This window comes from Schistocerca serialis, chromosome 10 (assembly GCF_023864345.2).
Source record: "Schistocerca serialis cubense isolate TAMUIC-IGC-003099 chromosome 10, iqSchSeri2.2, whole genome shotgun sequence".
NCBI classification, from domain to species: Eukaryota; Metazoa; Arthropoda; class Insecta; order Orthoptera; family Acrididae; genus Schistocerca; species Schistocerca serialis.
The window spans coordinates 71,407,520-71,434,181 of record NC_064647.1 but is presented as its reverse complement, the minus strand read 5'-3'; the positions used below and the strand labels follow the sequence as shown (position 1 = coordinate 71,434,181).

At 45.0% G+C, this 26,662-nt stretch overlaps 1 protein-coding gene and 1 non-coding gene across 2 annotated transcripts in view; one reads left to right on the top strand and one right to left on the bottom strand.

Annotated features, from left to right (window-relative positions):
* LOC126424549 (uncharacterized) overlaps positions 1 to 26,662 on the top strand; it is a 129,067-nt gene that overhangs the window by 51,285 nt on the left and 51,120 nt on the right. Inside the window, exons 4-5 of the mRNA XM_050087296.1 lie at positions 9,237 to 9,813; positions 18,825 to 18,962. Coding sequence (XP_049943253.1) covers positions 9,237 to 9,813; positions 18,825 to 18,962 — 715 coding nt within the window. The remainder of the gene's footprint in view (positions 1 to 9,236; positions 9,814 to 18,824; positions 18,963 to 26,662) is intronic.
* On the bottom strand, positions 18,204 to 18,278 carry Trnas-cga (transfer RNA serine (anticodon CGA)). The gene has a single exon. It is a non-coding gene; the product is annotated as a tRNA-Ser (tRNA).

Genomic DNA, 26,662 nt, shown 5'->3' with positions numbered 1-26,662 from the left:
CAAATTATTCTACTCACTATTTTCTACATAATGAAGATTATTTGAAAAAGAAAAGTTTTTCCTTAAAAATTATTTAAACACCGCACAGTGGAATGCACACTTTATGACTCCCTGATCACTAACGATATAAAATCAATGAAAAACCAAAATCCATCAGCTATCTTGTTCAGAATGTGAAGCATGATTTGTTTCCTGTTTTGTTTTTAACCTGATGAAGTTTTTGCGATGACCTTACCGTACGTAAGTTGTGGTGTCACCGCCAGACACCACACTTGCTAGGTGGTAGCCTTTAAATCGGCCGCGGTCCGTTAGTATACGTCGGACCCGCGTGTCGCCACTATCAGTGATTGCAGACCGAGCGCCGCCACACGGCAGGTGTAGAGAGACTTCCTAGCACTCGCCCCCAGTTGTACAGCCGACTTTGCTAGCGATGGTTCACTGACAAATTACGCTCTCATTTGCCGAGACGATAGTTAGCATAGCCTTCAGCTACGTCATTTGCTACGACCTAGCAAGGCGCTATTTACCAGTTACTATTGATGCTGTAAAACATGTACCGTCAAGAGCGATGTTCACCTATTATGGATTAAAGTTAAGTATTCTACCAGATTCCTCCTTTTTTCTGAAGTCTAAACTCCTTTAACTGTTCCAGACCTCACGCCAGCCTGCATGCGCTTAAACGCGTCCCTTTCGGCTTCCTGTCATAGTGGATTGGCTGTCTTGCCAGTCCACAACATAAGTTCTTCTAGATTTTTCTTGCCAGGGAGAAACTGAATGTCGTTGATGTGACTTATGTTGGTTGAAAGGGAACTTACAGTTAACATGATGGAAAACAGGGAAAGGAAGTTACTGGTGTACGCATCTGACACATTTTCAATCACTATATTGGTCTCATCTATAAGGAAATAATTGAATTCACAGTTTCATAACGTTGCTGTGAGCGGGTTGCTATCAGAAATTGGAAACAAAAGGGAAGACACGACGGAACACAAAAATACATAACTCCCTTGTCTGATGCCACATAGCGTCGGTTTCAGCGAGACGAGATGTCAGAAGTGTAGCTGATGAGCCACTGACGCTATAGTGTTGAGCGTTTGCTAGTAGCAGTTCGTGACCAACACAGAGCGCCAGTCAAATCACACCATGTACCTACTGCCAACCAATCTCTGGTCAGGCTCTCTGAGGTATCATTCACAGCTGTAAAGACGAACATCCTTAGGAAAGCCAAACTGTCTTTTTCATTAATTATTACTAAACATTCTTCTCGTATGAATTAGTCATTCGATTAATTTTGAAAAGATATTAAGAACCGAGACGAGTCGGTAATCGGAGGGCCACATAGGTGTTGTGCTTTTCGTGTGGTCGTCTTGCGAAACCCGAGAGGTACTCAGGAGTAACACTGCGTTTATTGTCTCAGCGAGGTTCAAACGCTGATTATGATGTGTCGGGATATCACTTCTTCACGCATTGATTGTTGCTGATGTTTCTGTTAAACTTCAGCCTACTCTTCACGATTACTAAGTTGTGGTCTGAGTCCATCTGCTCCTGACTATGCCTTACAGGCCAATAACTGATTCGAAATTACTGCCCCACAGTGACGTAATCCGGCTGGTGTCTGCCCGTGCCTCCAGGGCCTCCCCCAGTATACACGTCTGTCTTCTGTACTTACAGTTACTGATTGAATTTTATTGCAGAACTCAGTTGGTCATACCTCTGCTCTCATTTCTGCCAACAAACCCGTATCCTTGTGTAAGTCTGTCTCTCGTTCCTTCATATACTCGTAGTATTTCGCTCTAATCCCGCTCTGTTACAAATGTTGCATGGTCCTTCAGACACGCAGTTACCCGTTCAGTATCCTCTTAGACTCTCTCCACGTCTTCATCTTCTGCCAGTGATGTCGACACGCATAGCTGAACTATCGTTGTTAGCGTCCCCAGATCACTGTCGACTCTGATGAAAGTCCTGTCTCTCAACTGCTCACAGGAGCTCACTCTCTGCCCAAACTTCTTGTTTGTAGTGAGTCCTGCTACAGCTATACCACTTTCTATTGCAGTTGACGTATCCTACATTCATCTGAGCAGAAATCTTTCCTTTTCTATTGTCCTTTACTGAGCCCCGCTATAGCTACGAAGGTTGTTCAATAAGTAATGCCCCACATTTTTTTTAAAAAAGCTATTAATAAACATAGACCAACGCCCTTGTTGGTTCTTCACATTTGATGTTTGTTCTGTGCGCCGGTGAAATTTCGCACCGTTGTGGCAGGTGGCAGAGCCGTACTACAGCGTCAAAGTGGCGTCTACATACGACTCACGTTACATGCAGCGTGGTCTAAGGCGCTGCAGTCATGGACGGCTGGTCCCGGCGGAGGTTCGAATCCTCCCTCGGGTATGGGTGTGTGTGTTTGTCCTTAGGATAATTTAGGTTAAGTAGTGTGTAAGCTTAGGGACTGATGACCTTAGTAGTTGAGTCCCATAAGATTTCACACACATTTTACATGCAGCGTGCTGTTATTGAATTCTTGTGTATAGGAAAATAAAACCATAGTGAACATCCAAAAAAATTTGTGTGCAGTATATGACGATGCTGCAGTTGATAGGAGTACAGTTGCCGCCCAGTATTCATACTGCGCGGTTTCACGCATTGCGCGGCCCCTCCCGCAGAAGGTTCAAGTCCGCCCTCGGGAGTGGGTGTATGTGTTGTTCTTAGCATAAATTAGTTTAAGTTAGTTTCAGTAGTGTGTAAGTCTAGGAATAGATGAGCTCAGCAGGAATTCACATACATTTGAACATCTTGAGTACAGTTGGGCGACAGGTAAAGAAAGTTACAGTCTCAGGAAATGGAGAAACAGATCAGCCACGCTCGGGACGTCCTGTCACAGCTACTGCTCCAGACATGCTGAATCGTGCGGATGCCATTATTCGTGCCAACCGGCGCATCTCAACTCGACAATTTCCTCTACAGTTGTCGGCCATCATTGGAAGTGCGTCTGAAATGATCGAGACTCTCGGATATTCAAAGAGGTGCTCACGATGGGTTCCACGAATGCTCACAGCGGACTACAAGATTCACAGAAAGGCCATTTCATCTGCATTGGTGGAGCGTTTTGAGACCGACAGAGAAGCTTTTCTGTCACGGATCGTTTCGGGGGACGAAAGCTGGGTGCACCACTTTGCACCAGAAACAAGAAGGTAGTTGATGAGTGGCATCATCTTCATTCACCACAAAAGAAGAAAATTCAAGACAACCCCCTCTGCCAAAAAAGTCATGGTGACATTGTGATGACATTCTCGTGCATGTGATGCCAAGAGGGTCAACCATCAATTCAGAGGCATACGTGAGGACTCTGAATCAACTCAAGAACAGTTTCGGACGTATTCGATCGGACAAGAACCCATCAGAAATCTTGCTCAAACACGATAATGCACTCCCACACACAAGTCTGAGAACCTGGGAACACATCGCCAAATTGGGTTGGACATCACTGCCTCATCCACGCTGCAGTCCAGTCCTGCCATCCTTGGACTTCCATGTTCGCGCCGCTTAAAGATTCTGTACGGGGAATACACTTTGAAGATTCGAGTGTGTCAGTCACGCAGTAAAACATGGCTACGCCTACAGGACAAGAGCTTTTACCACCAGGGAATACATGTTCTTCCACAAAATTGACGTACAGCCATAAAACGTGATGTAGTCTACGTAGAAAAATAGGAAATGGACGAAACATATTGGTGTATATTGTCACCAAATTCTGACTCTTACCAATAAATGTGTTCTCAGAAAAATGTGGTTCATTATTTATTGAACGACCCTTGTAGATCGCGCCCTTGCATTTCCCTTTTCAGGTTTTCTAGCTTCACTACCGCATTAACATTTCTTACATTCTACGCTCCGGCGAATAACCATTTCGTTGAGTATGGTACTCGATGTTTTTCTCATTGTCACCGTGTGATTGGCAGTCCACTACCAGAGAAAGGTATGGAGAACTAATCCGATATCTTTTCCCAATGGAAAGTTCATCACCATGACATATGTGTGACTTACACGTTACGTGACTTTAATGCAGTGGTTACCACTGCCTCCTGCATCCGCATGCCGTTACTCTTTGGCGGCTGGGTACGGGTTTGACGAACCTGGCACCGCTGAGCTACTGCCGCCACTATTCCCCTGCAGTCCTGGGCCCTGCTCTGCCAGAGCGCAAAACGCGCTGGGATGTTGGCGATCGTACCTCATCTGTCAGAATCTGTAGGACGACACAGTCCTCTGTTACAACCACGTACTACCAGTTCTGCAGCATGCGGACCGCTTCAGCGTAGACAGTGTTCCCTTTCTATAAAGAGGTGACTAATATTTCGCCGGGTGAGCTTACAAACAAAATAAAGTCAAATGGAAACAGTACGTGTGACGTTATACGCGTATTTTTGATCATGGTAGCACAAATCAAGAATCTCACTTCGCTGAGGCAAAGTATTTGAAAGATCTCCAGATATTATTACTAATAATTACTAATTAACAGAGATATTTAGGTTACGGTCAAAAAATACTTTTCGTCCATAGCAACGATTAGACGTCGATCGCGTTTCCAGTTGAACTCTGACTGATAAAAAGTGCGACCCTTCCAACAAAATTTCGCCAGAGCTGGTTCGAAATGAGTGTCTACGGCTTCAATACATTAGTATTAGGGCTTATCGATAAGGACACTGTCGTACTGTCTTTGGAGCGACCGCTAGTATTTCCGGGTCGTCGTGTTTGGCGCGTTCCGTCGGGACGGAGCAGCAGTGCGGTCCGGACAGCCATGTCCTGCCCACCGTTGCTGACACGTGACCTGAGTGGGGACGACCTCGGTTGGTCGTTCGGTCGGTCGTCTCATCGGACGACATGTATTTGGTCGCCGACCGCTTCTGGGTTCTCTATGTGTATCGACTTGTGATTCGTCCTTGTTGTTCCACAGTGACTGTTTTAGTATTCTTCGAGTTCTTCAACTTTTGTAGTCCTGTCTTCCTCAGTTGCGTGTAATATTACGGTATATTGATAATTTTTCCTTATGGACCGTCTGACAGCAACTGAATAAAACACAATTTTAGTGCCATACGCGTTTCGCCTTTATTTTCTGCAAGGCATAATCACTGGCCTGGAATATGTACATGTGTTAGCTATTTAATTTACATTTTTGTCACTGTGCCTATAGGTTATAAACAGTTCTGGTGGTTGGTATTTCCTATTAAGTAGTAATTTTTTGAACTGTACTTACAGGCTGCGTGGACAATTTCTTACATATTACGCTCCTGTTGCATTTTTGGTGTTGTTCTTCTTCTTATGAACGCCAATTTGCGGTTTTTTCCACATTCCACAGCACTACGCACTGAACGCTTGTTTTAATGCAATGTTTTGGTTTCTGTTGCCGACTGTTAAATGTTTTTGCCAAAGATCGAATGTTATTGCCAAACTTATGAGTGTGACTATTAAAGTATCTGTGGTCTGTTCGTGTATGCATTTGTGTGTGCGTTTGTGTATGTGTGTGTGTGTGTGTTTTGGTGTGATATATTTTTGTGTGTGTGTGTGTGTGTGTGTGTGTGTGTGTGTGTGTGTCCAGATGGTGTGGGGAAGAGTTTTTTTGTTTTATGTTATCATTTCCTTTATTAAGTGTAGTAGGGAGCCTGTGCTGATGTGTGTTTATTCATTTATCACATGTTTGTTTTAAGACGGTCCATACGTAAAAATTATCAATATACCGTAATAATCTTCGAGTTGTTTGTGGAAGTGTATTCGCGCAACACTTTGCCTGAGCAGTCATTTTAATGCTGTCTGTGTGCTGGATTGAGTCGGTCAGTTAGGACGGAGCGGCAAGTAAGTCTCCACGGTGCGGGGTCAGGCCGGGGCCACTGGCGGCGTGCACGCGCGTCGGATTGTGAGGCGCTAGCTGCGAGAGCTGCAAAGATCGTTGCCCACTCAACCTGGACACTGAAGTTGAGCGATCAGTTAACCTGTTATGAAACCTCAACTGCTGTGACATATTTTGAAACTGATAACGGCCCGCTGCACAACCATAACCTGATCTGCTCTATCCTGCGAAACTAGATTTCACATTTCTCTATTCCTAATGTTAAAGAACGTATTCCTCCCCTGGTTCCTTTGTTTTACCAGAAGCCAAACTGATTTTCGGAATGCATGATGGCTTTCACTTTTTGAGGACAATCGAAATTATTGTTTTAGGATGCATTCACAACTAGACCGAGCGTTCTGTAATTTTCGCGTTTTAAGATGTTCGAATTTTTGTGGATGGACGCTTATGGTTCCTCAGGTTTTACGGAATTACTTGAGATTAATCTATTGAGATGAGTATTCCAACTACTGGTGTTGTTTGATATAAAGTAAGTACAATAAGAGAACAGTGATTTAAACTCTTATTTAAACAATAACCGCGACATTTTAGATGTTGAGCGTGAACTGGAGCAAGAATTACACCTTATAACTGAGAACTGAAAATGTTTTTGGAAATGTGTGGCATGTTCCTATGGGGCCAAAGTGCTGAGATCATTGGTTCAAAAAATGGTTCAAATGGCTCTGAGCACTATGGGACTTAACTTCTGAGGTCATCAGTCCCCTAGAACTTAGAACTACTTAAATCTAACTAACCTAAACACATCACACACATCCATGCCGGAGGCAGGATTCGAACCTGCGACCGTAGCAGTCACGCGGTTCCGAACTAAAGCGCCTAGGACCGCTCGGCCACCGCGGCCGGCTGAGATCATTGGTCCCTAGCATTACACACTTCTTAATTTAACTTACACTAAGGACAACACACACCCATCCCCGAGGAAGGACTCGAACCTCTGATGGGGAGACCCGTGTGAACCGTGGCAAGGCATCTTGGGATGCCTGTGAATGGTGCGAAAATTTGCACTTCACCCCAAATAACAAAAGTGTGAGGTCAACCACATGAGTGCTAAAAGGAATCCAGTAAACTTTGGTTACATGATAAATCAGTCAAATCTAAAGGCCGCAGATTCAACTAAATACCTAGGTATTACAATTACGAACAACTTAAGTTGGAAGGAACACATGGAAAATTTTGTGGGAAAGTCTAACAAAAGACTGCATTTTATTGGCAGGACACTCAGAAAATGTAACATATTTACTAAGGAGACTGCATACACTACCCTTGTACTTCCTCTTTTAGAAAGCAGCAGTGTGGTGTGGGATCCTTACCAGATAGGGTTGATGGAGTACATCGAAAAAGTTCAAAAGAAGGGCAGCACGTTTTGTATTATTGCGAAATATGGGAGAGAGTATCACTGAAATCATACAGGATTTGGGCTGGACATAATTAAAACAAAGGCGTTTTTCGTTGCGATGGAATCTTGCCTTTCACGGGCAAAAGCTCAACCATGACAGCTTCTGTAAAGTTTGGAAGGTAGGAGACGAGGTACTGGCAGAAGTACGGCTGTGAGGACGGGGCGTGAGTCGTGCTCGGGTAGCTCAGTTGGTTGAGCACTTGCCCACAAGAGGCAATGGTCTCGAGTTCGAGTCTCGGTCCGGCACACAGTTTTAATCTGCCAGGAAGATTCATATCAGAGCAGACTCCGCTGCAGACTGAAAATCTCATTCTGGAAACCTAGAGCTTTTCGAGCAAACAAGCAGTAAATACAATAAACGGTTTAGTTTAAGATTTTGCAGCTGTTCGCCTGTGCCACCTGTTTAAGACATAGAAAAGATATCACACACTTACAGCACAGAGCAACTTTTGCTAGATGTTGATCTGCCTGTGGCTCGAGCAGGTGCAGAGGGCACTGTGTAAAGGTCGGGACACACACGTCCGGGCCGTGTCAGGGCCGAGCGCCGGACGAGTGACGGCCGTGCACCGGTCCGTTCCTGCAGCGGCCACACATGACCGGGGCACGTCCGTGTCTCTGTTGTTCCTTGTAGTGACTCGGACGCGGTGATCTGGGTTTCTGTTTGTGAAATCTGTAAAACATGTTCACTAATTTTCGTAATAGTGAATTAGGACTAGATGGAAAGCACATAACAATACAGGCTCCAAACAACTCAGGAAGTCTCTATTGGAATTACAAAAACACGTATTCCATTGTGCTTCTTGCTCTGGTTAACCCATGTTATAATGTTATTGCAATAGACGCGGGAGCGTACGGAAAAAACTCTGATGGAGGCATTCTAGTAAATTCAAACCTTGGAGAGTCATTGGAAAACAATACACTTAGTGTCCCAAAGAGTAAAACCTTACCCGGAACTGATGTTGAACTTCCAATGGTAATTGTAGGCAATGAAGCTTTTCCTCTCAAAACATACTTGATGGGATCATATCTCGGCAGGAACTTAACAAATGACAAGGCTATTTTTAATTTATCGTTTGAGTCGGGTAAGAAGAATATCCGAAAATGCATTTGGTATATTGAAACAGAAATTTCGAATATTTAGAAGAATCCTTCAGGGAGATCCTAATAACCTTACAATGATTGTGACGGCTGCGTGTGCACTGTACAACTTTATTCGAAAAATGGAAGGTTGTAGGGTGCCCGAACAGATGATGGATCTAAAGGAAACTGCTTAGGGATCCAGAAGATCATCAAATCTTCGAAACCAACCTGGAATTCGTGGGAGATCAACAGACGCTGCATTTGCTGTACGAGAGAAACTCAAAAAATTCCTGAATCATCCACAAGGGACTGTGGAATGGGAAGAACACGTCACCTTGGCGATATAACGATGACATAAACCAAACATCTGTTTGTAAAATAAAAAGTAAATAAATATCTTTCGGGTATTAAAACTTGTATAGTTTTTTTCTTACCTTTGGCTTTTAGATCTGTTGCAATTGTCTTCCAAACTCTGTCTTTGTACTCGATATTCCTGTAGTTTTCACTTCCCTGATCGTAAAGTACAGGAAACTTACGAACTTGTTCTATTAGTCGTTCCACATCCATGTTTTGTACACAGAACTGTCTTGCGCAGTTGCACAGCTCACAAGACAATTCTACCGTCAGGCCGTGTCCGTCACTGAAAAGTTAAACACGGCGAATCCCGCCCGGCCCGGCTCCGGCCCGTTGACGTTCTCCGTGCACGGCCCGGTCAAGTGGGGCCCGCTACATTCGTTTTAATGATGTATTTCGTTGTCCAGGTGACGGCCGATACTCGGACGTGTCTCGGTACGGACACGGTCCGGACATGTGTGTCCCGACCTTATGGGAAGAGAGCTGCTCAGTGACGCCGTGTTTCAGACTCGTCCACCGTGTCAGCAGTCGGTGAGGACGGGGTGACGGCGGCCGCGGACCTGGCTGACCTGCTGGACGCGAGTAGCGGTGCTGTGGTGACTCTGGTGGCGGGCGAGACGCGCCTGGTGGCGCACAGGGCTGTCCTCGCCGCCAGGTGCCCCGTGTTAGCCGCCATTTTTGTCCACGACGCGCCGAAGGCCAGCGGCGGCCAGGTCAGCGTCGCGGACGTGGAGGGCCCGGCGCTGCGCCACCTCGTGGCCTACTGCTACACCCTCCGGGCCCCCCAGCTGCGCGGCACGGCCCACCAGCTGCTGGCCGCCGCGGACAAGTTCGGCTTGCCAGCTCTCAAGTCTGCCTGCGAGCAGCAGGTGGCCGCGCAGCTGTCTGCGGAGACTGCGGCGGCTGCAGCTGTGATCGCAGTCAGGCACGGCACTGACAGCCACAGGCAGGCCGTCGTGGCCTTCGTAAAGGCCCACCTGCTCCACGTGATGGCCACCCGGGGTTGGGCAGAGGCGATGCGAAGCCACCCCGAGGACTTGCTGGAAGTGATTTGGCTGATGTCTCGTCCGTCAAACGAGACCGAGTAAGTATCCGACGAGCCACCCTTCTGCAGTTTTACAGATGTGTGCATTTCCATACCTACAGTTTTTGCTACTAAGTTTCCCCAGATGAGCCAGTGCTCTAAAATACACCACCATAGATCATTACGGTTTTATCGACATTTCAGTCCACAGTTCGTGGTCTAGTGGCTAGCATCGGTGCCTCCGGATCGGAGGGTCCCGGGTTCGATTCCTGGCCGGATTGCCGATTTTCTCTGCCCGGGGACTGGGTGTTTGTGTTGTCCTCATAATTTCATCATCATTGTCATCATTCATGACAGTAACTAGAATGGATTGGGTAAAAATTGGACTGTGCAAAAATTGGGACTGTGTAGTTGAGGGCTCTACAAACCAAACATCGCCACTGACATGTCGTAATAAGGTCATCAAATGTCTGAACGGAGCAGTGTTTACCAACAAATAAGTTATCAACTGTTTTGATCTACATCTACATCTACACGATTACTCCGCAATTCACATTTAAGTGCTTGGCAGAGGGTTCATCGAACCACAATCATACTATCTCTCTACCATTCTACTCCCGAACAGCGCGCGGGAAAAACGAACACCTAAACCTTTCTGTCCGAGCTCTGATTTCTCTTATTTTATTTTGATGATCATTCCTACCTATGGAGATTGGGCTCAACAAAATATTTTCGCATTCGGAAGAGAAAGTTGGTGACTGAAATTTCGTAAATAGATCTCGCCGCGACAAAAAACGTCTTTGCTTTAATGACTTCCATCCCAACTCGCGTATCATATCTGCCACACTCTCTCCCTTATTACGTGAAAATACAAAACGAGCTGCCCTTTTTGCACCCTGTCGATGTCCTCCGTCAATCCCACCTGGTAAGGATCCCACACCGTGCAGCAATATTCTAACAGAGGACGAACGAGTGTAGTGTAAGCTGTCTCTTTAGTGGACTTGTTGCATCTTCTAAGTGTCCTGCCAATGAAACGCAACCTTTAGCTCGCCTTCCCCACAATATTATCTATGTGGTCTTTCCAACTGAAGTTGTTTGCAATTTTAACACCCCAGTACTTAGTTGAATTGACAGCCTTGAGAATTGTACTATTTATCGAGTAATCGAATTCCAACGGATTTCTTTTGGAACTCATGTGGATCACCTCACACTTTTCGTTATTTAGTGTCAACTGCCACCTGCCACACCATACAGCAATCTTTTCTAAATCGCTTTGCAACTGATACTGGTCTTCGGATGACCTTACTAGATGGTAAATTACAGCATCATCTGCGAACAACCTAAGAGATCTGCTCAGATTCTCACCCAGGTCATTTATATAGATCAGGAACAGCAGAGGTCCCAGGACGCTTCCCTGGGGAACACCTGATATCACTTCAGTTTTACTCGATGATTTGCCGTCTATTACTATGAACTGCGACCTTCCTGACAGGAAATCACGAATCCAGTCCCGCAACTGAGACATTACCCCATAGGCCCGCAGCTTTATTAGAAGTCGCTTGTGAGGAACGGTGTCAAAAGCTTTCCGGAAATCTAGAAATACGGAATCAACTTGAGATCCACTGTCGATAGCGGCCATTACTTCGTGCGAATAAAGAGCTAGCTGCGTTGCACAATAACGATGTTTTCTGAAACCATGCTGATTACGTATCAATAGATCGTTCCCTTCAAGGTTATTCATAATGTTTGAATACAGTATATGCTCCAAAACCCTACTGCAAACCGACGTCAATGATATAGGTCTGTAGTTCGATGGATTACCCCTATTACCCTTCTTAAACACTGGTGCGACCTGCGCAATTTTCTAATCTGTAGGTACAGATCTATCGGTGAGCGAGCGGTTGTATATGATTGCTAAGAAGGGAGCTATTGTATCAGCGTAATCTGAAAGGAACCTAATCGGTATACAGTCTGGACCTGAAGACTTGCCCGTATCAAGCAATTTGAGTTGCTTCGCAACCCCTAAGGTATCTACTTCTAAGAAACTCATGCTAGAAGCTGATCGTGTTTCAAATTCTGGAATATTCCATTCGTCTTCCCTGGTGAAGGAATTTCGGAAAACTGCGTTCAATAACTCTGCTTTAGCGGCACAGTCGTCGGTAACAGTACCATCGGCACTGCGCAGCAAAGGTATTGACTGCGTTTTGCCGCTTGTGTACTTTACATACGACCAGAATTTCTTCGGATTTTCTACCAAATTTCGAGACAATGTTTCGTTGTGGAACCTATTAAAGGCATCTCGCATTGAAGTCCGTGACAAATTTCGCGCGTCTGTAAATTTTAGCCAATCTTCGGGATTTCGCGTTCTTCTGAACTTTACATGCTTTTTCCGTTGCCTCTGGCTGGTTCAAATGGCTCTGAGCACTATGGGACTTAACATCTGTGGTCATCAGTCCCCTAGAACTTAGAACTACTTAAACCTACCCAACCTAAGGACATCACACACATCCATGCCCGAGGCAGGATTCGAACCTGCGACCGTAGCAGCCGCGCGGTTCCGGACTGGGCGCCTGAACCGCTAGACCACCGCGGCCGGCCGTTGCATCTGCAACAGCGTTCGGACCTGTTTTGTGTACCATGGGGGATCAGGTCCATCTCTTACCAATTTATGAGGTATGAATCTCTCAATTGCTGTGAATCTTCCTGGTAGATTAAAACTGTGTACCGGACCGAGACTCGAACTCGGGACCTTTGCCTTTTGCGGGCAAGTGCTCTACCAACTGAGCTACCGGATCACGACACACGGCCCGTCCTTACAGCTTTCCTTCTGCCAGTACCTCGTCTCCTACCTTCCAAATTTTACAGAAGCTCTCCTGCGAACCTTGCGGAGGCCCTAGTCACACGACATATATATTTATTTATTCCTTTCCCTCAGCCCATATTCACCTACTACTTCTCCTTCTCTTCTTTTTCCAACTATCGAATTCCAGTCCCCTAGCATAATTAAATTTTTGTCTCCCTTAACTATCTGAATAATTTCTTTTAGCTAATAGTATGTTTCCTCAATCTTCTCCTTATCAGCGGAGCTAGTTGTCATATAAAGTTGTACTATTGTGGTGAGTGTGGCTATGTGTCAATCTTGGCTACAATAATGCATTCACCGTGCTGTTGATAGTAGCTTATCTGCATTCCTTATTCATTATGAATCGTACTACTGAATTACCCCCATTTGATTTTGTATTTGTAACACTGTATTCGGCTGACCAGAAGTCCTGTTCTTCCTGCCTCAGAACTTCACTAATTCCCACTATATCTAACTTTAACCCATCGATTTCCTTTTTTAAATTATCTAACCTACCTGGCCAATTAAGGGATCTGACATTCCATGCTCTGATGAATAGAACGCCAGTTTTGTTTCTCCTGATAACGACATACCCCCGGTAGTTCCCCCCCCCCCCCCCTCAAGAGATCCGAATGGGGGTTCATTTGATCTCCGTAACATTTTACCCAAGAGGATGCCATCATCATTTAACCACACAGTAGAGCTACATCCCCTCGGGAAAAATTACAGCTGTAATTTCCCCTTGCTTTCAGCCATTCGCAGTACCACCACAGCAAGGTCATATTGGTGGTTTTAACAAGGCTAGATCAGTCAGTCATCCAGATTATTGCGCCTGCAACTACTGAAGAGGCTGCTGCCCCTCTTCAGGAGCCACACGTTTATCTGACCTCTCAACAGATACCACTTATTTGTGGTTGCACCTCTGGTATGGCTATCTGTATTGCTGAGGCACACAAGGATCCCCACCAATGCCAAAATATATGGTTCATGGGGAAGATAATACACTACCTAAATTAAATAGAGTCCCTTCAGTAATTCCTGATCGTCATCTACTTCATTGCCTCAGGCTTCACAAATTTTTGAATGGTCAGCTTATTGTAAAAACAATTTCTCATACAGCTTCTGTTCCCATCTTCAGGATCTACGTGATAGGCTTCATTTTGAGTCAATCGTAAATTCATAGCACAATAACGTCCCACACCTTCAATACCATATGCGAATGTCTCAATTGGTTAGTGTCATTAAATATTGCTTCTATAGTATTCACACAACTTTTAACTGTTTATTTTCTTTTGCCATGACTATACTGCTTCATTATTAGCTCATTAATGAATTATATGTTTAATTATACTATCATCCACACTCCTCTCACAGTTGTTTCTACTTGTCACAACATTACATACAAACTTCCGTCAAGTGGCTTACGTAGTATAGCTCCCGTGTCAAAAATTCCTACTGTGCTTTTGCACTGCACTGAGAGAATAACTGCCAGTCCCATACTTCGTAACGTCTTACCTCGAGCGCATTAGTAGCATTAATTTAGTAACTACTGATACAATATATGTGGTCTACTGACAAACCTACAGTAGTCACGTGACTGAGCACACAATATGCATAAACTTATTTTTATATACCCTTACAATAGCCACATTCAAATGACACGGGTGAAATGCTGACCTTCAAAGTGGAACTCGAAGCTGCAGCAATTCACGTCTGCAGACAACCCACAGAGGCGACTACACGACTAAAAGGAAATCGCCTATTTTCGACGTCAACGTGCAACACCCACGCTGCGGCATAAGCTGTGGAGGGCAAATGAAACGTGTTGAATGAACGAGGAAACAGTACAGTCGCTACCACAGTGTAGAAAGGGAGCGATTTATCTGACGTCCAAACAAGCACGAGCATTGGCTTTCCGGCCAAGAAACATTTTCGAAACTGCCAAGTTTGTAAACTGTATGTGTGCTATCGAGTTATTATTTCCAAAAAGGAAAGTTTTCTCTATTGTGGGTAGTGCTCTTTAGTGGTAATGGAAAAATACATTTTGATAAGAGGAAATTAACTGGAGTGCCATTAATTAAAAGAAGCAGCCAAGTAAAAAGAATGATATGACAGCAAACGATATGTACCACAGTCTCGCAGTTCTCCTAACTGAGACATAGACAAGTTGGCAGGCAAGGCTAATGTTGTTGAAATGAAACATTGGTTCATATACTGACGATACCTTTACATAGATAAGTACTTTACACACCTTGAAAATATCTTTCAAGTTCAACTGCCTACCACAAAATCATTCGAGAGAGCGACCATTAAGAGCGATCGACAAGAGCGGAGACACCGGAAGAGAGCGGGCCTCAGGAGAGAGAGAGATATCGAGAGAGACCGATCCAGACTCCGATCGTGTTTATATACAAATAGACAACTGAAGGCAACTCCACTGTCATTCTTACTCAGTCTCTTACTGCTCTGGAAGTCTCTTGCGGGGGAAAATGTTCGAGAGACTTCGCTGTGCACCTTTCTGGTGCGACCGATCGCACCAAATGTGGTTGTTGACGCCGCTTGCGTTGCATTTGATGCATTATTATCAATTAAAAAATACAGTTGCTCTCTTTCGCTAGTTTTGACATCTGTATGCTCTCTCACATTTAAGAATTAATTGCAATTTTACATTATAAGACAACTTAGAAATAATACGCGGAATTCATACAAAAATACGACCTTTCTGACGTAGGTTTTCATAAATTATTCAGTTTTGGGACTGAAATTTATTTACAAATGAAAAGAAACATTTCACCGTCCTGGTTAAAGCACAACCTGCGTGGCATAATGGCGCAATCATAAACAGGTCCGGGTTCGATTCCCGGCGGGATCGGGGATTTTCTCTGCCTCGTGATGACTGGGTGTTGTGTGCTGTCCTTAGGTTAGTTAGGTTTAAGTAGTTCTAAGTTCTAGGTGACTGATGACCATAGATATTAAGTCCCATAGTGCTCAGCGCCATTTGAACCATTTCCAAAACAGGTGCCAAGGGAACTGTGGTGCATTGCGTGTCATGGATGACAGTGGTGAATGATGGCTGCAGAGACGTGTATGAGCTGACAGATATGCAGCCATTGAGCAGTTGACTGCCCAGATGAACTAAGGGGATATCAAAAGTGCTTATTCAGTGATCACTCAGCGAATGTTGGTGCATATGGTCCTGCTGTTCATCAGTGACAAAGGATGGAAGTTGCATGGGAGCACCAGAACTAGGTGTACACTGAATGGCGACAGGTGGCTATTTCGGAGAATGTTTCCGTTGCACTCATTGGATGAACTCGTCATTCTGGAAGGCACAAAGGATCGGCACAAGTATGCATCTACCCTTGGGGATCATGTCCACCCCTACAAGCTGTTTTTTCTTTCCTCGTCATGATTGCATCTACCAGTAGGACAATGCAACTTGTCACACAGCTCGCAGTATAGCTACATGGTGTGAAGAGCATCAGGGTGAGTGGCCTGTAATCCCCTCGCCATGAAACTAGCGGATTTCAAACCAAACGAGAATGTACGGGACCACTTTCATCAGACAATCTGTGCCACGGATTGTCAATTGAGAAACTAAGCACAGACGGCCACGGCATGACAGCACATGCCTCTTGGAGCCTATCAGAACGTCATTGGTTCTCTTCCTGCATGTCTCGCAGTTGCCCATGCGGTTATTTAGCCTATTCAGTGTTTTGACAGGTGATCATATTAATGTAACTGGACAGTGTTGCATGTATATAACAAAGAGTTTAGGGGTACGACTGCAAACATTTTTATTGATGACTGAGGTTAGTGAATGCACACTATTATGCGGTATTTAATTCATTTGCAGTCTAATAATAACAAATATTAGGAATAATATGGTTTTAGGTTGGTTAGTATGTCCAAGTAGATGTGTCAAGAGCAGCAACTCAGGTGCTGAAGTGTGGTCATGTGGATGCAAAATGTTTAGTCTGTACTGGCAAGTGTAGTCCACTTAATGGTGCAGCAGTTGTGGCCATGCGAAAACATCAGGAAGTACATTATGTGACTTATTTTTGGGAATACTGTTAGACACAGAGGAAAAATAACTAGCACACAGGAGTGGGTAGACGTTAAGGTATCAATGATCACAATATCTGCTCTTTATACCCATTTCCAAGCGTAAATGTATATATGCGTTGTCTCTGTTTTCTTTACTGACCTTACTCAGACACTTTGCAGTCAAATGATATTCAACATTCGCCTGCTCATTGAGGGTGCTCGTTGGCTAATATTAATCAAATACAGGCTGTTGTGTACATAGTTCCGTGTAGTCAGCGCGTACACAACTTTCCCACTAGAGCGCGCCCCGCTAAGCACAACAGCGCAGGCGCAGCGCTCGTCCGTCTCCGCACTACAAGATGGCGCTGCCATAGACATGGACCAAATTCTGCTTCCGCCGATCGTCGTATTAATATGTAACGCAGCCAATGAGATTGCTGCTTACGTAGAACCTTTTCTCCTCGTGGATCACACTCGCGCAGTGGTACATGAACGCGCGAGGTATTACAACGAGTGTACAGACCTCCAGTTAGTCAGTCTGCATTAGTCTGTACCAGTCTGCCTTTGTCTGCACCAGTCTGTACCAGTCTGCATTAGTCTGTACCAGTCTGTACGAGTTCTACGTTTGTCTGTACCAGTCTATAGTCAAGTTTCAGTCTGCACCTAATAAGATTACCATATTAGTGTACATAGCAATGACGATAAATGTATAGACACTTGTTAAGTATCAGAGATATATGTGAGAATAAGATTAACATACCAATACCAAAGGAACTTCAGATTGTCAATTGTAAATAGCATCCAGAACCAAGTTAAGTAATTTTTATGCTTGTTATTATTTTAATAAATGTGTGTGAAAATTAATCAAGTTCTGTTTAAAGTTGGTCACTGTCAATCTGCTACTCCAAGCGTACAAGTGGCATTACATCGTCGAACCTAACGGCAGAAGATAAACACGCCACGATAAGACAACGAGACATATCGCTGACACTCGCCTGCTTCGTTCGAGCTACTAGTCAAATAATTTGATGGTGTGTGTACTGAAGGTATTACAGTACGCACACCACACAGGCAGTGGGAAATGTTTCAATTTCTGTGATAATAATTCTTGCAACAATTAAATGGTTTACTGGTATGGCTTCATAATATCGCTAATTTTGTACCCCTTGCTTCCCTGGACGCCCTCCCCACTAGTTCAAAAGCTGCTCTCCTCGTTTTGCACCTGTGGCTTTACAGCCCGTCCGTGACACATGTGCTGGGAACGTCATTCAGTGACTACAGTGTCCAGTCAGTTTATTTAAAGTTGTTCCAGTTCTAGTTTCTGTTTTATTGTTGCTTTTATGTATTCAAACTGTGCTGTACAATAGTTATATCACTCCACGATAACTGTTGACCCTTGTATATACCTCTCATTTGCATATTATTTTGTACAACATGTATTTTGGTATGCAACGGAATTGTTGTGAGAATCTGAGGAGAAGCAGTGTGTGAAGTAGAACGACATTTTCACTCTGCAGCGGAGTGTGCGATGATATGAAACTTTCTGGCAGATCAAATCTGTGTGCCGGACCGAGACTCGAACTCGGGACCTTTGCCTTTCGAGGGCAAGTGCTCTACCAACTGAGCTACCCAAGCACGACTCACGCCCCGTCCTCACAGCTTTACTTCTGCCAGTACCTCGTCTCCTACCTTCCGGCACACAGTTTTGATCTGCCAGAAAGTTTCGTATGAGCACACACTCCGATGCAGAGTGAAAACCTCATTCTGGAAACATCCGCCAGGCTGTGGTTAAGCCATGTCTCCGCAATATCCTTTCTTTCAGGAGTGCTAGTTCTGCAGGTTTCGCAGGAGAGCTTCTGTAAAGTTTGGAAGGTTGGAGACGATGTACTGGCAGAAGTAAAGCTTTGAGGACGGGGCGTGAGTCGTGCTTGGGGAACTCAGTTGGTAGAGCACCTGCCTGCGAAAGGCAAAGGTCCCGAGTTCGAGTCTCGGTCCGGCACACAGTTTTGACCTGCCAAAAAGTTTCAGTGTCTGAAGTGATTAGCTCGATGGCAAGGCATTCACCTTTGTGGTCACACTACAGTCGTTGTTCCATTGTTAAGAATGACAATCCGTTAGCAGTAGTTCTTGTAGTGAGGTGCCCCCCGGCCTCCTCGCTAACACGGTGTCTCCCTCGGTCCAGTTCTCCAGCCACTGGAGACAGCAGGGCCACGGCGGCTACCAGCTCCAGCGAGAGCAGCAGCACTCCCATGGCAACCGCGCCACCAGTGGAAGCCTACACCACTACACCTCCTGGTGACGCTGAAGTCTCTCGCATGAGGTGAGTTCCGTCGCGACGTCTGTACGTTTTCCACTTTAACAGGGGGCGTCAGCCAGTAGTTACAGACAAAAAAATCACACACCATTTTATTGCATTTTTTAATAAGGGAGAGGGGAGACTCTTCACAGTACTTGTTTCAGTCGATCTCTACATACTTCTTTGCGTTCACAGAGTCAGTAGCATCCAGCTTGAAGATTAAATGTCAACCTTTGAATAACCATGTATATTTCCCAATTCACCATTAGATTAGATTAGATTACATCCGTAATTCCGTGGATTCTGTTAAACGCCTTGATAGCTTCAGGTTGGATGAGTCAGATATCATGGTGAGTTTTGACGTCGTTTCCTTGTTTACGAGGGTACCCCTGCGAGAGTCACTAGAATTGATTAGTCAGACGTTTGACGAAAAGACCACTGCACTTTTTAGGCATGTCTTGACTTCCACGTATTTTCTTTTTAATGGAGAATACTGCGAACAAACGGAGGGAGTTGTCATGGGTAGCCCACTCTCACCGGTGGTAGCGAATTTGTACATGGAGAACTTCGAGGAGGAAGTCCTGTCGTCATCCGAATGGAAACCTACTTGCTTTTTCCGTTACGTGGACGACACGTTCGTCAACTGGCCACATGGTATGGATAAGCTCCTTGACTTCCTTACACATCTAAACTCCATACACCCCAACATCAAATTCACTATGAAGACTGAAGCGGAGGGTAAATTACCTTTCCTTGACATCTTGGTCAAGAGAAGGGCTGACGGCACCCTAGGTCATGGGGTGTATCGGAAGACAACGCACACTGATCCGTATTTGCATACAGACAGCTGCCACCACCCTTCACAGAGGAATGGGGCACTTAAAACGCTTGTACATAGGGCGCGCACTATCTCCGACGCAGAGAGTCTACCCCAGGAATTGGAACATCTGAGAACTGTATTTCGAAAAAATGGGTACTCAGAGTGGCAGATTCAACGTGCTCTCCGCCCAACCACTACAGCACAACCTGTGGAGATGGATGAAATCACGAGGAGGAGGTAGGCACTGCGTTTATTCCATATACAGGCGCACTCTCGGGGAAAATCGCTCGCATTTTGAAGAAACACCCGGTCGGAACTGTGTTTTGTCCTACGAATAAAACTCGTGCATTGGTGGGGATCGCCAAAGATGACCTCGATTTGAGGAAGGCCGGCGTGTACCAGATTCCGTGTCAATGTGGCAAGTCGTATATTGGTCAGACGATGCGTACCGTCGAGGATCGATGCCGTGATCACCAGAGGCACACTCGACTGATGTATCCGAGCAAGTCGGCGGTAGCTGAACATTGTTTGTCGGAAAATCACGCTATGGAGTATGAACGCTCGAGGATTCTGGTACAGACGTCGAGATACTGGTACAGCGTTGTTAGAGAGGCCATCGAAATTCGCACCAATGACGACCTCGTAAACCGTGACTGTGGCTATAATCTTAGCAAGGCTTGGGAACCAGCGATTGGGTTAATCAAGAGTAATTCGAGCAAACGTATAGTTGTGACGACCACGGTGGACAGAGCCATTACTCCGACGTCATCTCAGACGCCGTCGCAATCTGTTCCACCGCGCGAACGTGGCGCGGGGCGCGGACAGCGGAGGGAGCGACCCGCGGGAGGAGGGTATTTAAATCGGCCGCCGCCGCGACCGAACCCAGTTCCCTCCGAGGAGTCATAGCGTACGGATCTCCGTGCCGGCACGTTCACAGGAGCTCAGTCCGTCAGTTCACCTGATGATGGAGACATGTATGATCGCCGAAATATTGTGCCCGTTGGACACTAGACCGTCAGTACGCCCGTGGATATTTTGATTACATTAGATTAGTACTTGTTCCATAGATCATGACTACGACACTTCGCAATGATGTGGAACGTGTCAGGTTAATAAAAGGTGTCTATACAAGATTTTACATTAGACAAAATAATGCATGACACTCAATATTTGTAATTATTTTTTGTTATGGGGTTTGGGAAATTACCCACTTACTATATCCAAAAATTCATCTAATGAGTAGAAGGAGTTGCCATTAAGAAATTCTTTTAATTTCCTTTTAAATGCTATATGGCTATCTGTCAGACTTTTTATGCTATTAGGTAAGTGACCAAAGACTTTTGTGGCAGCATAATTTACCCCCTTCTGAGCCAAAGTTAGATTTAACCTTGAGTAGTGAAGATCATCCTTTCTCCTAGTGTTGAAGCCATGTACACTGCTATTACTTTTGAATTCATTCGGATCGTTAATAACAAATTTCATAAGTGAATATATATTTATATAATGTGAGGTTACAGTGAAGATTTCTAGCTCTTTAAATAAGTGTCTGCAGGATGGTCTTGGATGAGCTCCAGCAGTTATTCTGATTACACGCCTTTGTGCAATGAACACTCTTTTACTCAGTGATAAGTTACCCCAGAATATGATGCCATACGAAAGCACAGAATGAAAATAGGCGTGGTAAGCTAATTTACTCAGATGTATATCGCCAAAATTTGCAATGACCCTAATAGCATAAGTAGCTGAACTCAAACGTTTCAGCAGATCCTCAGTGTGTTTTTTTCCAGTTCAACCCCTCATCAATGCATACACCTAGAATATTCTACCTTAGCTGCCAATTTCTGATCGAAGTCTATATTTATTAATGGGGTCATTCCATTTACTGCGTGGAACTGTATATACTGTGTTTTGTCAAAGTTTAATGAGAGCCCATTTGCAGAGAACCACTTAATGATTTTCTGAAAAACATCATTTACAATTTGACCAGTTAATTCTTGTCTGTCGGGTGTGATAGCTATACTTGTATCATCGGCAAAAAGTACCAGCTTTGAATCTTCGTGAATATAGAATGGCAAGTCTTTAAAATATATTAAAAACAGCAGAGGACCCAAGACCGAACCTTCCAGCACCCCATTCTTGATTGTTCCCCAGTTTGAGAATTCACCAGTTTTTTGCATATTATGTGAACCGTTTATTTCAACTTTCTGCACTCTTCCAGTTAGGTATGATTTAAACCATTTGAGCACTGCCCCATTCATACCACAGTACTTGGGCTTATCTGGAAGTATTCCATGATTTACACAATCAAAAGTCTTTGATAGATCACAGAAAATCCCAATGGGTGACTTCAGGTTACTCAGAGCATTTAATATTTCATTTGTGAAAGTATCTATAGCATTTTCCGTTGAACAACCCTTCTGGAAACTAAACTGACATGTTGTTAAAACTTTATTTTTACAAAGGTGTGAAGCTACTCTACAATACATTACTTTTTCAAGAATTTTGGATAAGGCAGTCAGAAGAGAGATTGGGCAGTGGTTGTTGACATCAGACGTATCCCCTTTTTTATACAGTGGTTTAACAATGGCATACTTCAGTCTGTCTGGGAAAATACACTGCTTCAGAGAGATATTACATATGTGGCTAAGAATCCCACTTATTTATTGGGAACAAGCTTTTATTATCCTGCTGGAAATGCCATCAATTCCATGTGAGCTTTTAGTCTTGAGAGAGTTTATTATCTTCCTAATGTGGGTGTGTAAATTGCCTCCAAAAATGTTCAAATGTGTGTGAAATCTTATGGGACTTAACTGCTAAGGTCATCAGTCCCTAAGCTTACACACTACTTAAGCTAAATTATCCCAAGGACAAACACACACCCATGCCCGAGGGAGGACTCGAACCTCCGTTGGGACAGGCCGCACAGTCTGCAGCGTCCTAGACTACTCGGCTAATTCTGCGCGGCAAATTGCCTCCCCTCTGTTGTTTTATAGTATGCAACATTTGTAAACAACATCAGGTCTTGACAGACCATGTTTATCCATTGCCTGGCCCTTATCCTCATGGGTCATTAAAGTACCAACATAAAGGAAAAAGGGTTGCTACATGCAGCTATTGCTTCAGTGTCTGAAACTCGTGGAGGCTGAAAAACTGGCCATGGATGGAAGGTCACTGAAATATAATTGTTTGGTGTTATATTGAAACGTCCCCTTAGAAAAATTTATGAATGACTGTGCTGATAAAACTCTTACGTTATTTGATTTTCAAACAGCTGAGCAGAGCTGAACGTACTCAGACATTTCGCTCTTTACTTATTCTGATCAACACTAAACTGACACAATATTTTTAGCGCAACGCAGTCTGACTTTCAATAATCCCTACAAAAGAATGGCCCTGACTAACATTAACCTATACCTTTCACGAATCACTTACCTCACAAAAATCTTAGTTACTCGAGCTACTGCAATACAGCGAGCGCCACTACTGCCAACTAAATAAAAGATTCTAACTAATGAAGGCACTAACTACTGATAGGCACACTTAGCAAATGAAGATTTTGATAGAGAACAAACAATGTATTTACCTTAATAGTGTTCAAAAGTCATTATATGCTCTCTCTGATGGACACACGTCCAGATCATCTGCTCCGCCACCTCACTCCCCACATCCACAACTGCTGGCGGCTCACCTCTAACTGCGCAACGCTACGCTTTGTTAACAGCCAACTGCCCAACACTACAATCGCGAATATTACAACAATGCCAACCAGCCACAGACTGCACACAGCACAACCAGTGATTTTCATACAGAGCGCTAGGTGACGTTACCAACATAAAAACCTAAACAGCCTACTTACAATATATCTGCTTCTAGTGCAGGATAATAGATTTTTGTATTCTGGGGTATGTAAATTGAGTCTTTGTTTTTGTGGGAAATGAGTCACAAGTGGCAGGACAGAAATGACACGTTGGATGGCGCCAGTGTGTTTGGCACGAAAGCAGTGGCCCCCGCTGTACACGGACATAGAGGTCACCTGCTTTTTGTTTTGAGTCATCTGGCTGGCCTACTGACGCCACCTGTGCAGCCTGTGGGTTGTTTGTCACACATCCACATCACAACTCGGTGTCCGGAATGCGTGGCGTTTTTACGCTGCCGCCATCTCGGTTCCAGGGGAGAACTGGCTGCAATCCCAGTGTGCTCTCTCGGCACGCAGCTCTCGCTGGCCGTTTCTTGGGTCACCAGTAGTGTCAGGAAGCGACCTCACACAACATCCTATCACTGGTACAATTTACCCATTCGTATTCTTATTTCCCATTTTTTCGTAGTTTGTATTATTTCGCAGTCTTTCTTGCATCCTTCTACAGCCCGGTTCTCGATAGAAGCTGCAGACACCATCGGAGGATCATAGTACCACTTAAGTACCTCTAAAGGTTCTTGCCGGTCCACCGTGACATTGAATGCCGCCTGGTGGGGTTGCGAGCACATGATGCGGTAGCAAAAGTATGTAAGCAGAGCAGACGCGGAAGGGGGAACACACCAGCGACGATAGGGGCTGCAAATGGGAAAGTCCATTGAGACAAGCGACTTTGACAAAGAGCAGATTAAACTACTGGCCATTTAAATTGCTACACCACGAAGATGACGTGCTAGAGACGCGAAATTTAACCGACGGGAAGAAGATGCTGTGATATGCAAATGATTAGCTTTTCAGAGCATTCACACAAGGCTGGCGAAGGTGGCGACACCTACAACGTGTCGACATGAGGGAAGTTTCCAAACGATTTCTCATACACAAACAACAGTTGATCGGCGTTGCTTGGTGAAACGTTGTTGTGATGCCTCGTGTAAGGAAGAGAAATGCGTACCATCACGTTTCCGACTTTGATATACGTCGGATTGTAGCCTATCGCGATTACGGTTTATCGTATCGCGGCATTGCTGCTCCCGTTGATCGAGATACAATGACTGTTAGCAGAATATGAAATCGGTGGGATCAGGAGGGTAATACGGAACGCCGTGCTGGATACCAACGGCCTCGTATCACTATCAGTCGAGATGACAGGCGTCTTATCCGCATGGCTGTAACTGATCGTGCAGGCACGTCTCGATCCCTGAGTCAACAGATGGGGACGTTTGCAAGACAACAACCATCTGCACGATTAGTTCGACGACGTTTGCAGCAGCATTATCAGCTCGGAGACCATGGCTGCGGTTACCCTTGACACTGCATCACAGACAGGAGCGTTTGCGATGGTGTACTCAACGACGAATCTGGGTGCACGAATGGCAAAACGTCATTTTTTCGGATGAATCCAGGTTCTGTTTACAGCATCATGATGGTCACATCCGTGTTTGGCGACATTGTGGTGAACGCACATTGGAAGCGTGTATTCGTCATCGCCGTACTGGCATATCATCCGGCGTGATGGTATGGGGTGCCATTGGTTACACGTCTCGATCGCCTCTTGTTCGTATTGACGGCACTTTGAACAGTGGACGTTACACTTCAGATGTGTTACGACCCGTGGCTCTATTCCTCATTTGATCCCTGCGAAACCCTACATTTCAGCAGGATAATGCACGACCGCATGCTGCAGGTCCTGTACGGGCCTTTCTGGATATAGAAAATGTTCGACTGCTGCTCTGGCCAGCACATTCTCCAGATGTCTCACCAATTGAAATCGTCTGGGCAATGGTGGCCGAGCAACTGGCTCTTCACATTACGCAGTCACGCCCCAGAACGTGGGGCTCGGAGGCCTGTCTGCTCTGTAAAGTAACGTAGATAGCGATCTGTGGCATCTGTGCCGAAAGAGCACAATGCAGGCGTATGCTGATGTGCTTCGGAGTACACCATTCATGATACATTGTTGGACATGCAGCTCTGCAGGAGACCACCCCTACGTGTTCAAATTTTGACCCAGCTACATAGTCAATTACGATAGCAGTGGGCACACAATCTTAGGAATTCGACCGTCGATCAATCGAAACGAGTCGGCTCTTCGGGTGAATCACAGTTTTCTTACACTGGGTCCCTGGTCGTCTCCATTAACGCCGTCTTCGAGGTGAACGGCGGCTCGAAACGTGCAGCGCGCTACGGGCGCAGGCTATTGGCAGCAGTATTACCCTGGTCTAGGAGTAGCGTCTTTGATTCATAATAAAAACGTCTTCGGTCCCGGGTTCGATCCCCGCCACTGGCTAAATGTTGATAAATAATCAGCACTGGCGGCCGAAGACTTCCGGCATATGAAGTCAGCCTCATTCTGCCAACGGCCTTGTCAAAGAGGGCGGAGGAGCGGATAGAGGTTCAGGGAACTCTCTTGTCCTAGGGGTGGGAAATTGCCCCTAAAGACGGAAGAATCAGCAATGATCAACGACATGAGGATGCAGAAGGCAATGGAAACCACTGCATTAAGGACACGTAACGTGTATCCGCAGGACGTGTGGCCTGTAATTGAAGAAGTGTCATAATGATCTCTCCATTGGCAAAAGCCCCCATTCGGATCTCCGGGAGGGGACTGCCAAGGGGGAGGTTACCATGAGAAAAAGATTGAATAATCAACGAAAAGATAACGTTCTACGAGTCGGGGCGTGGAATGTCAGAAGCTTGAAAGTGGTAGGGAAACTAGAAAATCTGGAAAGGGAAATGCAAAGGCTCAATCTAGATATAGTAGGGGTCAGTGATGTGAAGTGGAAGGAAGACAAGGATTTCTGGTCAGATGAGTATCGGGTAATATCAACAGCAGCAGAAAATTGTATAACAGGTTTAGGATTCGTTATGATTAGGATGGTAGGGCAGAGGGTGTGTTACTGTGAACAGTTCAGTGACCGGGTTGTTCTAATCAGAATCAACAGCAGATCAACTCCGACGACGATAGTTCAGGTATACATGCCGACGTCGCAAGCT